Source organism: Neoarius graeffei, chromosome 17 (assembly GCF_027579695.1).
Source record: "Neoarius graeffei isolate fNeoGra1 chromosome 17, fNeoGra1.pri, whole genome shotgun sequence".
In the NCBI taxonomy this organism is placed as follows: Eukaryota; Metazoa; Chordata; class Actinopteri; order Siluriformes; family Ariidae; genus Neoarius; species Neoarius graeffei.
The window spans coordinates 39,296,802-39,312,972 of record NC_083585.1 but is presented as its reverse complement, the minus strand read 5'-3'; the positions used below and the strand labels follow the sequence as shown (position 1 = coordinate 39,312,972).

Sequence of the window (16,171 nt, the reverse complement as noted above, 5' to 3'; positions counted from 1 at the left end):
GTAATACTGTCTCTTTGTAATAAATCAGCATTTTGAAATTAAATGCATTATAATTAATTAATTTACAACACATCTCATTACTGAGCAATTGTTTTACCATATTCAGTTTAATTCAATTATGAGAATTTTTTTAAATAATAATAAGTATTACTGTTACTTTATTGAAAGGTCATTATTAGTTAAATTTATACAGTACACTAAATAACATTATAATAAATAGTGAGACTTTCATTACAACATGATTATAAAGCTATGGTCACCCTACAGCTTGCGATGCTTTGCGATGGGTTATCGATGAAAATGAGGCAGCTTTAGTGACGATGCATGGTGATGTACAGGCAAAGTAAAAGCTGTGGTCACACAGCAGGCAAACACTTGACTGTCACACCTTCACTTGGTCACAGGACCCAGTTGTTATGGGAAACACCTGATGCTGATTTGAGCTCAATCAGCACATGCATATAAGGACATGAGGCTTTGCAAAGTATTATCATTATCACTGTCACATTTGTTTCTAGCCATGCTTATCACTCTGCTTTCTGTTTCGTTTTCATAACCATCACGCCTGCTAATAAACACTCTTCCTGCACTTAGACCTGTCTCCCGCTGCATACCTGACAGAATACTTGCAAAGTCTCTGTGAAAATAGCATCCTTATATGTGCATGCTGATTGCGCTCCGGTGTTTCCCATAATGACTGGGTCCCAAGCGCATGCACAACGGGCTCCGAAGGATCCCCAAATGTAAATGCACTTTTCAAGTCTTGGCAAGTACCGAGCCACTGTGTTGCTGAGGCTCCCGTGAGCATCAGGGATATGGAGTCGAGACAAATGCACCTCAAGAGGCTCGAAGAAGGTTCCTTGAGCTTCGGGAAGTATTCCCAATCCCATCTGCAAGTATTTGCTGCTTAGTTCATCAACGAAAACATCATCAAATTTCAATGCACGCATTGAAATTTTTCATGACGTCTTTGGCTACTCACAAGGTGGAGACATAGCAGAAAACAACTCACGAAGCTCGGAGAACATTCGCCGTGTATTACACGATTGGTGGTGATGCTGCCAATTTTTCATTCCCAATTGTGCGCAAATCCATCACGAGCTGTAGTGTGACCAGAGCCTAAGATACAAGCTTTTACTTATCGTACATTTATTAGGGCTATATAAGCCATAATTAGATATTTTTTTAAATGATTACAAGGAATAATTTTCAACTTGAAGATAACTACAAGCACAATTAATGATTTTATGAATTTCTGAACAAATTGTTACTAAGACTACCATGCTATTATTGTGTCTGACACTGAGCTGAGAAAGATCCATCACCCAAATGATATCTGGTTAGTGGTGGTGCTGTGGCAGTCACTTTGCATTGATGGACAGTGTACATGAGGGCTGTCTTGGTGTACAGAGTAAGAGATGAGCTACCTATATGGAACGTGTACCTTTTAACACGACCACAAAATATAGGATTCTTCTTACACGCAAATACGTTGTCACAGAGACTATTTTTTAAACCCCGTTTTTCTGCATTTTCCCCCCAAATTCCAACCCACTACCTAGCTCATCCCCTATCACAGGACAGCTACAGTATGAAAGGGCCAACATGTGCTTCTGCTCATACTATGCAGCTCAACACACTAACTGCTTTCCTTTGCCTCCCACTCAGAAACTGGGGCCTGTTTTTGCTTTCTTGGACTCCCAGCCATGGATGGCTTTGACATCTTTGGGATCCACTCTCCTAATGATGAATGATGAGGCAAATCTTTTTATGTTGTGCCACTCAGGAGCCCGAAGGCTCACTGTTGCTTCCATAACATCCACATAAACAGAAAATAAAATCCCTCAGAGTACTCAACCGTCTATTCCGTAGCAAATACATAAACACAACAGGTACGTTAGTGGTTCACCTGACCCTAATCTGTCCTGATTCGGATGTGTTAGTTATTTTAAACACCTTATTGCTTTGAAACTTCATCAATGCCTGATGGATAGCTTTTGCTCTGGCTGATGTTAAACCGTTATTGAAAGTCAGTGCAGCAAGTAGGTCATTGCAGCATTCTTCAGGCTGATGGGTTGGCACTTGGACTTTTTCCCCGGGAGTGTTAGAAAGTGGAAAATGCAAAGCATCCAGAGCACCGTCACCCCTGTTTATCAGGATTTGTATGAAAAAGCTTTTATATGAATGTTTGAGAAGTTTGTCCTTTTTAATGATGAGGTAACTAGCCTAAAGGCATCAGCTTAGTTGCTGTGCTTCTTGTAATAGGCTTTCTCAAGCAGCGCAAGAACACTATGTGAAAGTGAGTAAATTGGAGCTCCAAGCCCTTTTTATTTCCACCCTCTTGGCTAGCATGATAGTCTGTGCCTTGTCTGCCCAGCAGAACGAAGACCATTTTAAATGTATGATTTCAGATGGTGGTCTCTCTTGGTTCATTTGCATCTTTTCAGAGAGGTTTATTCCAATTCTCGATTGCTTTTACTGGTGACTTTAGTTTGTTGATGAAAAGACAATAAGGCGCCATTATGATCGCGCCATGGTCATGCCTGATGTCCTTAACAAGTAATATTGGATCATGTAGCAACATTGTGAATGATTTCCAATAGCAAGTCTGGGGAAGCTTCAGGCACTGTCTCTTTGTGTATTATAACATGCCCAAGATGCACTTCTCATTTAAAAAAAAATTGCTCAGAACATTTATTACTGTATATTAACACGCACTGCACATTTCCCCCCACCCCATGCCTCTCTGTGTGACTTAATAAACTTTCTATTGAGACAAATGTCTGAAATCAGCAGGAGACACATCTGGGTGTCAATAGAGAATGCTAATTTTGACAGTTTTGCGCTGCATCCAGAAATCTCTTTATGACACAAAAATGACACTGGGATGGCACATGTCACATCGTTTTGCCTGAGCACGATTCATCCCTTAAGCAATAAACATTAATCCGCCATGCCTGTCTCTTATTGAATGAGCGAGAAAGCCGTTTTGCCAGCACTCCAGGAGCGCCGTGTGAGAAGCGTGAAATGAGATGCCTCAGTCATCGTTTCCCACAAGGCCCGGCTGTTCGCCATCCCTCAGCCTGTCAAGTGCCGTCGTTTCGCAGTTACGCCTCTTGTGAAATGACCTGTCAAGGTGGTAAATTTATTTGTTCTTATCTGCTGGTTGACTGTAATGTTGAGGATCTGGGGATTTCAATCAGTTCTCGCTCAGACTCAGGCTGGGTTAGCCAGGGTGGAGTCACTTCAGGGACATGGGATGCAAATAAGGTCCAGCTGCTGCCGTTAATGAAATCTGCGTTTAGCTTTCTTCATTGTGGTTTGTCTTCCAAGTGTAACTGAAGCAGGATTAGAACATGTTCTGTGATGTGACAGACATGATTTGTAGTTTGCAGGAATGGAATAATGATTTTCAATTTATAAAATGTCTTTCTTATTCTCCCTGATACTTAAAATTATTCAAAAGAGAGAGGTGGAAGAAGAAAATAAGCTAAGAGGAAGAGAAGTATTAATGGTGGTGGTGGGGGCCCACAGTCAGAAAGAAACTGGGATATTGAAGATATTTGAGTTTTGGGGACTCCCATATTGCTAGTATTATTTGATGGTAACAATTGATATTTTCCTGCTATAATGCTATAATCGTCACAGTATGCAAGAAGAAAGGTGAACCGACTCTCTGCGACAACTATCGCGGTATCTCACTGCTGTCAGTAGCTGGAAAGATCTTTACAAAACTCCTTCTGAACAGGCTGCAGGACCTGGCCAAGACCATCTTTCCTGAGAGCCAGTACGGATTCCATGCAGACTGCTCAACAAACGACATGATATTCCCATTGCGACAGCGGCAGGAAAAGTCAATCGAGCAAAGAAAGCCACTTTACACAGCATTTATCGACTTCACGAAAGCCTTCAACACTGTTGACTATGAGACACTATGGCGACTGTTACAGTACTATGAATGTCCAGACAAATTGGTTAAGATCGTGAGGCAATTCCATGATGGAGCTGAAGCAATGGTACGACGAGCAGGAAGAATAACCGGGAGCTTCCCGGTATCACATGGTGTGAGGCAAGGCTGTGTGCTAGCGCCAATGCTCCTTGCTCTATACTTGTCATCAGTACTGAAAGTCGCATTTCCGGACAACTACGAGACCCCTCTTGGTGTGCATCTCCGGACATGTAGAGATGAAAAGCTGTTCAGCTTCTCTTGACTGCGCGCAAAGAGTAAATGCCATGAGCTAGTTGTGCGTGATCTGCTGTATGCTGACGACACCACTCTTGTGGCGCAATGCTGGACCGCTTTGCTGCAGCATCAACAGCCTTCGGTCTAAGTATCGATGCTGGAAAGACAACAGTGCTGTACCAACCACCTCCTAGTGTTTCGCAGGAACATCCTGAAATGCGTATAAACAGTGAGATCATCGAATTGGTGAAAGAGTTTACATATCTTGGAAGCATTACCTCTGCAGACAACTCAATTGACCGAGAGATCTCGCGGAGAATACAGAGTGCCAGCGCAGCATACAGAGCCCTGCAGAAGCAGATATGGGCACACAAAGGCATTAAACTGGAGACAAAATGTAAATTATGTTGTGTCTTCGTACTACTGTGCCTCCTGTACTCAGCTGAAACGTGCACCTTATGTCTCCAGCATCTGAATAAGCTCACTACTGTGCAACTGCACCATCTCCGAAGAATCATGGGCATCAAATGGTGACAGCGCATTCCTAACAGGGAAGTGCTAAACCGTGCTGGCATGAGAAATGCATAAGCAATCCTCGCACAGTCACAACTATGCTGGGCTGGTCCCATCCTCTGCATGCTGATTGAACGACTTCCATGAAACATCTTCAACAGTGAGCTCAGAGACGGAACACGCCCAATCGGAAGGCCAAAGCTGCGATATAAAGACACGCTGAAAGCAAACATCAAGCGTACAAAGGAGCAGTTAGTCAACAGTTGGAGGGTGCCCTTTGATGGACTTCCTCACACCCACCCAATGTAGGCTCCAGATGACTCAGATGAATAAGTGAATTCTGGCTACTTGTGTCTTAATACTTCTCTTTTATCAACACATTCAGTGGTGAGTTCAGAACCTTTTTTGCCACTATAAAGCTTATAAGCACGATAAACTAACCTGTCTCTTGCTCTCTGGCCCTCTGTGAAGCTTTTTCTATCGTTAATTTAATGATAAAATTTGTGCAGTCGACCAACGTTTGTTCCCTCATTTCCTGTTTACTCTGGAGCTCCGAGTGGCCCTTGAATCACTTTGCACCCACTGATTCAGACTCCTTACTAAATCTAATTTCTCTGTCAGCCAGCTTCGTCTTGACCCAGCCTCCATCATTAAGACCTGCTTATCTATTATTCCATATTCCAGCTCCCACCTCATCAGTAAATTCCTTGAATCCGATTCTGTACCTCTGCCCCTAAATTTGTTGTGGCAAGAGCAGTTCTTAAGGTTCTTGAACACTCAAACTTGTAGACCTATATCTAACCTCCCATTTCTTTCCAAACTGCTTTAAAAAAAAAAAAAAAAGAGTGGCAGCCACCCAACTACAGAATTACCCTGCCTCTAACTATTGGAGCCTTTTAAGTCTGATTTCCATCCCCTGCATAACATTGAGACAGCTTCTGTCACTAATGATGCGCTCTCAACTGACTTGGGTGCCCTCTGTATCCTCGTTCTGTTAGACCTTACTACAGCCTTTGATACAGTAAAATCATGACAAACTTTTTCAGAACAATTTCTCTTTGACTCCTAAGGCCACAAAATGGTGAAAAACAAGCCTATGTATTACTTTATATTTCTTTGCAAGCTTCAGAAGGATTGCCAGAGAAATTCTTTAACCCTGTGAGGAAACAGTTAGTTACATCTGCTGGCATCTCATTCAGCTTATACAGCAGTCACTAAGTGTTTACAGTGGAATTTCACATTGTTTCACTTCTAAGCTCTTTTGTAGTGTCATTGACATTATTCACATTCCTTGTGTAAGTAACCGGTATAGACCCCTTCGCATGTTTGTAAACAAACCGACCATTGCCAGGATGCGCGCGCAGCCTGGACCCAGAAACAATGGCGCTGCCCATAGACCGGCATTATGAGCTGTCAGATTATACCAAACAATTGTCATTACAAGATCGAGAATGCTACATAAATAAGTTAACTCTAACAAGTGGACATCGCCTACCGGATCCGTATTTAATTAAAGAGTGGACGGACGATGTTAGTAAGTTCCCTGGTATACAATGGCCAGATATATACTCGTACCTTATTGACAAGACTTCAGTGTACACCCACGAAAAACTTCGTGCCTACAAGTCTTTAGACGCATAGGATTGTTATGTGCGGGCATGTACAACTTGATTAACAATGGGGCATTCATATTCATTTTGTTTTAATCAAATTATGCCAGTGATGTGACGGCAATGTGGCTTTAGCTACAACAGCAAATACCAACACTAAACAGCAATTTGCAGGAGGTAATGGCATGAAAGGAATGATAGTGTAAAGAGTGCAGCTAAGAGAAATCAGAGCTGCGTAAAAAGCGAGAGGCAGAGAGCAGAAATGAAACTGAATGGGGCGGGAGCTAGGTTAGAGCAGTCAACGTAAGTTGGCATTTAGAGTGAGGGCACGCAATTTTGCCTTTCCATCCTTGCTTTAAAATTGTGATTTTCGGCATACACAAATAATGATGGCACAAAATCTGGACTGCTTGAGTCAAGCGAGACCTCTCCTACAAACAAAACTGCATGCAAAGCTAAGTTAACATGCTAACAATATTCATTACATTGTGTAACTATGATCCAGCTAATCAGACAAACGTTACCAAAGTATTTTGCTACATCAGTAAACGAAGACTAGAAAGAATAAAAAAGAAAGATTTAATAAATAGCCTGATCTTACCTGTGATGAAGTGGGCGCTGCAAACCCGCGCATTTTTGATAGTGCTTTCATCCCAGTCTACACGTTTGATGGCTTGTAGTCATAGACGTCGGCGATTTTTTTTGGAATGGGTGAGATCCTGCTGGAATTCTGAACATTTTAACCCCATCACTGCTACGATTCTGACACCCGACAACACAACAACTAGGCATCGCTGAGTCTTTTTTGGGTCCAGGCTGCGCGCGCAATTTCCGCTTTCGTATGAATGACGTTTACTGCGAAGGGGTCTATAGTCCATTTCATAAGCCAGACTTCTACATTTTGTTATTAAACATGACTAGTTATCACACATTTTCACAAGAGACCTTTTTTCTAACATTAGTGAATCATGTTTACTTGCCACTCTTTCAAAGGAATGCCATGAACCTTTTACAGTCCATTGACTATATCCATTCCATCCGTAACCACTTATCCTGTGCGGGGTCGTGGGCAAGCTGGAGCCTATCCCAGCTGACTATGGGCGAGAGGCGGGGTACACCCTGGACAAATCGCCAGATCATCGTAGAGCTAACGCATCGAGACAAACAACCATTCACACTCACATTCACACCTACGGTCGATTTAGAGCCACCAATTAGCCTAACCTGCATGTCTTTGGACTGTGGGGGAAACCGGAGCACCCGGAGGAAACCCACACGGACACGGGGAGAACATGCAAACTCCACACAGAAAGGCCCCCATCGGCCCCTGGACTCGAACCCAGGACCTTCTTGCTGTGAGGCGACAGTGCTAACTACTACACCACCGTGCCGCCCCCCAGTGACTATATCTTGATCTGAAAAGCTGTTTGTGTCACAGCATTCAAAAGTTACTTTTTTCTTTAGGTGTATAGACGTGCATACACAGAAGCATGGAGAGCCAGTCAGATTGAAGCTTTAAAGATTATGAAGCAGCTAGCCAGTTAAGCATGCATGGGATATTACACAGTTGCGCGAAGGTATGAACTTTATCTTTGAGTGATATATCTTTCAACACGAGAAGATGAACTTCATATCTTCGTGCCACCATTATTTGGACACATCGACAAAAAAAAAATACACAAGTTAAGCATCCATCCATCCATCCATCCATCCATTCATTATCTGTAGCCACTTATCCTGTTCTACAGGGTCGCAGGCAAGCTGGAACCTATCCCAGCTGACTATGGGTGAGAGGCGGGATATACCCTGGACAAGTCGCCAGATCATCACAGGGGTGACACAGAGACAAACAACCATTCACATCTACGGTCAATTTAGAGCCACCAATTAGCCTAACCTGCATGTCTTTGGACTGTGGGGGAAACCAGAGCACCCGGATGAAACCCACACGGACACGGGGAGAACATGCAAACTCCACACAGAAAGGCCCCCATCGGCCCCTGGACTCGAACCCAGGACCTTCTTGCTGTGAGGCGACAGTGCTAACCACTACACCACCGTGCCACCCATGTCCATATAATATAAAGGATACCTGGTGCATTGTAGGCCATGAATATTGTCCGAGTGTGAGACATCCCAGATGATTTTTATTGACAGAACATCCAGACGAGTTACAGAAAACAGCAAAAGAAAAAATATCTTAAAGATTGTGGTATGTCCCAACATCAGAATAGTAAGGTCCTTGCTACTGTACCGTACATAAAGCTTTTTTTTCTAGTACACTTTTTGTACATGGGCAGCACGTTGGTGTAGTGGTTAGCGCTGTCGCCTCACAGCAAGAAGGTCCTGGGTTCGAGCCCCGCGGCCGGCAAGGGCCTTTCTGTATGGAGTTTGCATGTTCTCCCCGTGTCCGCGTGGGTTTCCTCCGGGTGCTCCGGTTTCCCCCACAGTCCAAAGACATGCAGGTTAGGTTAACTGGTGACTCTAAATTGAGCGTAGGTGTGAATGTGAGTGTGAATGGTTGTCTGTGTCTATGTGTCAGCCCTGTGATGACCTGGCGACTTGTCCAGGGTGTACCCCGCCTTTTGCCCGTAGTCAGCTGGGATAGGCTCCAGCTTGCCTGCGACCCTGTAGAACAGGATAAAGCGGGTAGAGATAATGAGATGAGATGAGACACTTTTTGTACTTTGCTAAGCTTTGGTGAAGGGATGTGCTCATGAATGAATTTACAGACCTTTTAAATTCACAAAAAAGCTAAATAGAAAAGTTTTAACTCTTTCATTTGGACAAAAAAACAAAAACTAAACGTACCATTCAGTCATCTATTCTTTTTTGTACTTTGATTGGACAGTCTGTGTTTGGGGTGTTTAATTACCAGTCACAACTGTCACTGACGGGACTGTATGAATTTTCACTCTGGGCTAGGAAGAAATTAGCCCCAGCCTTACTTCTCACTTCTGTGATTTTTTTTTTCTTCTATTTGTTGGATCCTGGTTTCACAAAAAAACCTAAATAATCCACAATAGTTGTTGGTTTACTGGTTAGTTTAGATTCAATAACCCAATATTTGTTCATGAAAATTCATCTATATTGGTAAAAGACATAAGTGATCGTTTTTTTTTTTTTTTTTTAACTTTTGATCTCAACACAAAGAAATGAAAACTCACTTGGGAATTTTCGGATCCAGCTGGATCCTTCTTCAGCCGTGATGAACTGTGACTAAGAAGTAACGTCAGAGCTCACATGTGCTGACAAGCTTAGTGTAGATCTCCGGAAGTTCATCACGGCTGAAGAAGGATCCAGCTGGATCCGAAAATTCCCAAGTGAGTTTTCATTTCTTTGTGTTGAGATCAAAAGTTTTTAAAAAAACTATTTATTTTTTTTGTTGTTGTTGTTCTTTGTGTGCGTGTAAAAATAGAGGCACTTAATGGCAGTCAATTTTTCGAAGTGAAATAGTCTTTCTCAGCCTTTAAGATGGCCACTTGCTCTCCACAGAAAGCTGCTGTATTGATTAATAACCATGCTTTAGGCTTTAATGCAGTGGTGTGGTTTTGTAGCGGGTCTACTGCTCACTGTAGTTATTCCCGTACTCTCTTGAGAACACGGTGTGCACCAGCTCTTTGTGTGGTGTCAGACAGAGGCTAATCTATTCATCACACACTGGCCGGTGGCCGTTTCAGCTCCACGCTTATCGGATCACTTCAGGCCCTTCGCTTTGGGAATGGGAACTCGCTGTTCACACCTTCTTTTATAAAAACGCACCAGGGATATCTACATCAGCAGTTTCAGCAAATGCCAATCTCTCCTGGCACCACTCTACCCCCCACCCCCCAAGCAGGACCAATTGTGGGAAGCACAACTGCACTGAGAAGCATGTGTGTGCATGTGCGTGCGTGTGTAGCTGGGTGGGTGAAGGATTTGTGCCTTCCCAGTATACTTGTATCCATATATTTGATTTTACATACATGAATGTACCTGACTAGATCAGCAAGTCGGAAAATGCTGAGTGTGCTTTGTGCAGAACCGATGCATCACATGACTTTAGATGATGGTTTGGGGCACCTGATATTGTATTAATGTTATCTGATCCCTGACAATAGCTCTGCAGACTTGCAGGTGGGATGGTGTCTGTTAGATAATTGAAAAGATGCTGCATTGTGTTATTTTATCACCCTTTGGTACCTGGCACCTTTGTCAGATTTTTGAAAGGGGTTTGAGATCACACAGCATTGAACACACTTTAGGAGATGCAGAAACAGACTTAATATTTCTGCTGCTAAATCATAGCTGTCATGTTTTAAACAGGCAAGGACAGCATTTAGACTCAAAATGTCCACAAATTAGAGGCAAAATACATTAAGGACCTCTTAATTTGCTATGCTTACGGATGAGATACTTTAACCTATTTTATGTGCATCATGCATAACAGTCAAGGACCCTGGCCATCACATTTTAACAGCGTTTCTATGGCAACATGGCCATTGCTCAGGGATTAGTCATGGAGAGTGAAGGTATGGAGGATTCTCAAAATGTATAGTCACAAGTACCTACAGACAGGATCCAGCAGGATATGGTGCTACTATAGGGATTATTATCCTCTCATATTTTTAATTTGTATGTTAAACATCATGATTGAGGTACTTGATGGAAGTTGTGCAGCTTAGCACAATTTTCATTTCTCCATTTACTATTTGGAATAATGCTGTCATATGTGGTGGCACGGTGGTGTAGTGGTTAGCACTGTCGCCTCACAGCAAGAAGGTTCTGGCTTCAAGCCCAGTGGCTGACGGGGGTCTTTCTGTGTGCAGTTTGCATGTTCTCCCCATGTCTGCGTGGGTTTCCTCCGGGTGCTCCGGTTTCCCCCACAGTCCAAAGACATGCAGGTTAGGCTAATTGATAACTCTAATTTGACCGTAGGTGTGAATGTGAATGGTTGTTTGTCTCTATGTGTCAGTCCTGCAATGATCTGGTGACTTGTCCAGGGTGTACCCCGCCTCTCACCCATAGTCAGCTGGGATAGACTCCAGCTTGCCCGCGACCCTGCATAGGATAAGCAGTTATGGACGATGGATGGATGGATAAGCGGTCACATGCAACAATAGAACACCTTCATTTTTCCAAGAGGACATTAGAGTGTGCTCAGAAACTAAAAGTTTTATAAACAGTTCCCAACCTGCAAGCTTGTCATTCCTCAAGACAGGACTGTATTGTAGGGTACCAACAATTTTGTCAGCTTTGAAGGTCCCAAAGAACACCATTGTCACCATCATTCTTAAGTGATATTCAGAGCCTTCCAGACTCTTCCTAGAGCTGGCCAACCAGCCAAACTGAGCAAACGGGAGAAGGCCTTTAACTTTTTGCTTATTTTTGGGGAGCCGTGGCCTAAAGGTTAGAGAAGCAGTCTTGTGCCCAAAGGGTCGCTGGTTTGATTCCCTGGACCAGTAGGAAAATCCATGGCTGAAGTGCCCTTGAGCAAGGCACCTAACCCCCAACTGCTCTCCAGGTGCCGGGTATGTGTGTGCTTATTGTATGTCACTCTGGATAAGAGCATTTGCTAAATACCTGTAATGTAATTTTCATCATCATGGCTACTCAGGCAGAACTCCAGAAGCACCACAAGCTCTGTGGCACTGCAACAATCAGGTCTTTAAGGTAGAGTGACCAGATGGAAGTCACTCTTCAGTCGTCACCGTTGTCGTCAGTTGTCCATCGCTAGCGATGATGACTGCTTCATTAGGATGCGCAGAAATGCAGATGGGTCACGAGGCCCACACCAGAGCAACAGAGTCACCGGCACTGGTGGCATGAACGGCCTGGCTGAGCCGCCACGGAATGTCTGGCCTCGTGAGTTCTCGCATACTATTCTCCTTTCCTAACAAAGCGCCTTGCACAGTAAGGTAAGACAAACGATGTCATGCCCCCATCGTGTTGTCTCTCTGGACCTCCAGACCTGGCACAAAAGTGCCACAGACCTGACAGGTATGGAAGTTGCCCTGCAGTGACAACTGACTTGCTGAATGATGTACCATTTGACCCTGTTGGGTTCATCTGCCACATTGCACCGAAAAGCGCCCTGCTGCCAGAGCGCCTTATTGGTCATGTACTATTTAACCCAGAGGTGGGCAAACTACGGCCCGTGGGCCACATCTGGCCCGTTGGGGTTTTTAATCCGGCCCGCGGAAGACAATCATATAAACACGATTGAGCAGATCTATAAACTATAAGCGTCAGTGTTATCACGTAGACAGGTGTTCTAGAGATCCGTCTTTCCAGTCAGTCATATTCACGCGAGATTACATTTGCAGAGTGGTGCAGCGCGTGCCATGGAAGTCATTCTGGCGCCCGTGCCACTGATGATCTCGAGAACACAGGATAAAACTTTACAATGAGTGGTCCTAAAAAAAGAAAAGTGGACAGTGAGTGCAGGGTGTTCAATAAAGAATGGACAACTAAATATTTTTTTGCTGAAGTCCGATCAAAGGCTGTATGCCTTATTTGCAAAGAAACCGTTGCAGTTTTAAAGGAATATAACATCAAATGGCACTTTTCCTCCAAGCATGCTAATTATGCTAACAACCAGTCAGCGCAAGCTCAGCGGTTGCTGAGTGAATGTGAGTATTAACACTTTCTCTTTTTAAAACTATGTTGGAGCTGTAATAAGATGGTAGTCACATGTTTACAGACATAATAATATAAAAAGTAGAACTCTTAGTAATTTTGGTTGTCGTGGGTGGCTGCTGTAGTGCTGGTGTTTGTTTTTAAGTACCATGTGCTTTTGGGTGACTGCTCCGCCCCTCATTTATGTCCCTGTCTGCTATTATAGGTGTATTATGAGCAGCTGACCTTGCTTCTGCTTATATCTGTTCCTGGACTTTTGCCTGTGGAGGTTATTCTGATCTATGAGTGGCCTTTTGGAATATGAAAACCTGTTTGGAACCTGTGTTTTGATTTTTTGAGGACTGGAAATATTTCAGTGAGTGACTTTGAACCTGAAAACCAGTTTGGAGTTTTTTGCTTTCTTGAGCTGTTTTGTCTGATTTTGTGGGCTGGATGGATCCAGTGCCAAACCATTGAACTGCAAATATGTTGGCATGGTGTGGTACCCAAACTGTTGAACTGCAAACATCTTGGAATGGTGTGGTACCTCTCCTACTAATGGTGGTTGGTTGTACTGGCAGGCTGAAAGTGGATGGTTAAAAAAAAAAACACTCAGGTGTAAATCTACGAGTTCAGTGAAATGTACAAAAATGATATGTACTGATATGTAATTTAGTTCAATTTAATGATATGCAATTTAGTTGTATGTATAAAATGATACAAATATACAAATACACTGGCATCCTACTCATCCTGGCAGCTCAAAGATGTAATTTAAGAATTCAGTGTGCTACTTTTCTTACTGTCACGCGCGTGTGTGTGTGTGTATTACTTTTCTGGATGGATCCAGTGCCAATCTATTGAACTGCAAACATTTTTCTGCTCTGCCTTTGTTGACTGAGAACTAAAATAAATGTCAATCTGATCTGCATTTGGGTCTCTGTCAGTGAAGGCCTTACAATAACACTAAAGCTTTTCCGGTTTATGTTCGATATGTATGAATTTGGTGTTGGCCCGGCCCGCCTGGCAAATTTCAAAAGTCAATGTGGCCCCTGAGCCAAAAAGTTTGCCCACCCCTGATTTAACCCATAGCTGGAACCCAGGCAGGTGCAACCACTCCGGGTCAGAGCGGACCTGGGAGCAATAGTGATTAAGGAGTAACTCCACTTTCCCCAATACTCAAGTCCTCCCGGACCTGAGACTCAAAACTGGTTGCAGTTTAAAATCATACCCAGGACCTTAGTAAGAGGTGCATGAATATTCACTTGGACCTGATTCTATGGTCTACATCTTTACAAAACCAAGCACCACTCATCACCTAGGTCATTTGTTCTCTATGGCATCGTGCCATAGAGAAGCATGGCATCGTGCAGTGGGCATGTTTTCAGCAGCAGGGAGGTTTATTTGGATTGAGAAAGATGAGCAAATTAAATGTATAAAAACATCTGTATGGAAAACCTGTTAAAGTGCTCAGGACCTCAGTTTGTACTGAAGACTCAGCTTCCACCATGACAGTGAAATGAAATCCATGTCCAAAACAAAGCAAGAGTGATTTTTAGGCCAGTGTATAAATCTAGTAACAAAATGATGAAAAAAAATAATAATTGAAAGGTTTCTGAATGCACTGTATGTAGAGTATGCATTGTTCCTCTTTGAACACAGTATAATTATAGCTCTGCAAGAAACTATCACGCTGCATACAGGTAAGTTATATTATCGGCTCTATTGATTGTGTTGTCAGGAAATCTGAAACTACAGTGCCTGCTCTCTCTACCCAAAATATGAGCTCTCCATGCCATGCTCAAAATCTATCCTTTCAGTAGGTCTCAAAGGGAGAAATGTTGCATGACTTACAGTGCCAATCGTTTTGAGTCAATTCTACAATTGCTCATACAAAAACATGAGCTACGAATCCATGGTTCAGAATTTTCAGGCTTTTTTTTTTTTTTTCCTCCTCCAAAATGCAACCTTATAACTAGGTGTGTGTGTGTGTGTGTGTGTGTGTGTGTGTGTTCATTCTAGCTGGGAAGTGCTGCGTTTCCTCTTATCCAACCTGCGCTGGTGGATGGAGGAGTACCGTTTTGATGGATTTCGGTTCGATGGGATCACCTCCATGCTCTACCACCATCATGGTGTCGGTATGTAGGTAAAAATTTTTTGCTTAATGCATACAGAGTAGTTGTGTGTACCTGTGACAAGCATTCAAAAACGATACTTAAAATTCATTTAATTTAAATGGATAGAGATGAGGAACAATCCTTCAGGCAGAGGATTAACCATAAGCTGTTGGTCCTTTTTTCTTTTTTTGTGATGTTTTTTTCCCCTCACATCTGTTAAGAACTAAATGAAATGGTAAAAACGTGTTTAAATACAGTAGCATAAAGAAAATAATTAAAGAGGATGCAAATGAAATGGGCGCTATTTTATGAGTCTTTAAATGTAAAAAAAATATATAGATGTATACATAATAATAATAATAATAATAATAATTTTAAAAAATCATTATGTAAATTAGTCTAAATATTATTAGTATATGAGCTATACTAAATTAATGTGCTTGTCACGCTATTTGTCTCATTTTTACATTCTTTTATACTCAGGTTCAGGATTTTCAGGCTCATATTCAGAATACTTTGGACTCCATGTTGACGAGGACTCTCTAGTATACCTCATGCTAGCCAACCATATTCTACACACCCTATATGAGGACTGCATAACTATAGCTGAGGTATAGTTTTGTTTTTGTTTTTTTAATAATATGTAACTAAACAGATGCATATTACATAAAGGTGACTCATCCTACTTCAGAAAGTGTGACCATCTTAAAATTTAGATTCTCATCTCATTATCTGTAGCCGCTTTATCCTGTTCTACAGGGTCGCAGGCAAGCTGGAGCCTATCCCAGCTGACTACGGGCGAAAGGCGGGGTACACCCTGGACAAGTCGCCAGGTCATCACAGGGCTGACACATAGACACAGACAACCATTCACACTCACATTCACACCTACGGTCAATTTAGAGTCACCAGTTAACCTAACCTGCATGTCTTTGGACTGTGGGGGAAACCGGAGCACCCGGAGGAAACCCACGTGGACACGGGGAGAACGTGCAAACTCCGCACAGAAAGGCCCTCGCCGGCTACGGGGCTCGAACCCAGATCTTCTTGCTGTGAGGCGACAGCGCTAACCACTACACCACTGTGCCGCCCTAAAATTTAGATTATATATGAAAACAGAACTTTATACAGTATATGTGGAAAACCTATAA

The 16,171-nt window shown here is 42.8% G+C and overlaps 1 protein-coding gene across 1 annotated transcript in view; it reads left to right on the top strand.

Moving 5' to 3' along the window:
* gbe1b (glucan (1,4-alpha-), branching enzyme 1b) overlaps nucleotides 1–16,171 on the top strand; it is a 293,413-nt gene that overhangs the window by 116,418 nt on the left and 160,824 nt on the right. Inside the window, 2 exon segments of the mRNA XM_060898133.1 lie at nucleotides 14,926–15,041; nucleotides 15,504–15,631. Coding sequence (XP_060754116.1) covers nucleotides 14,926–15,041; nucleotides 15,504–15,631 — 244 coding nt within the window.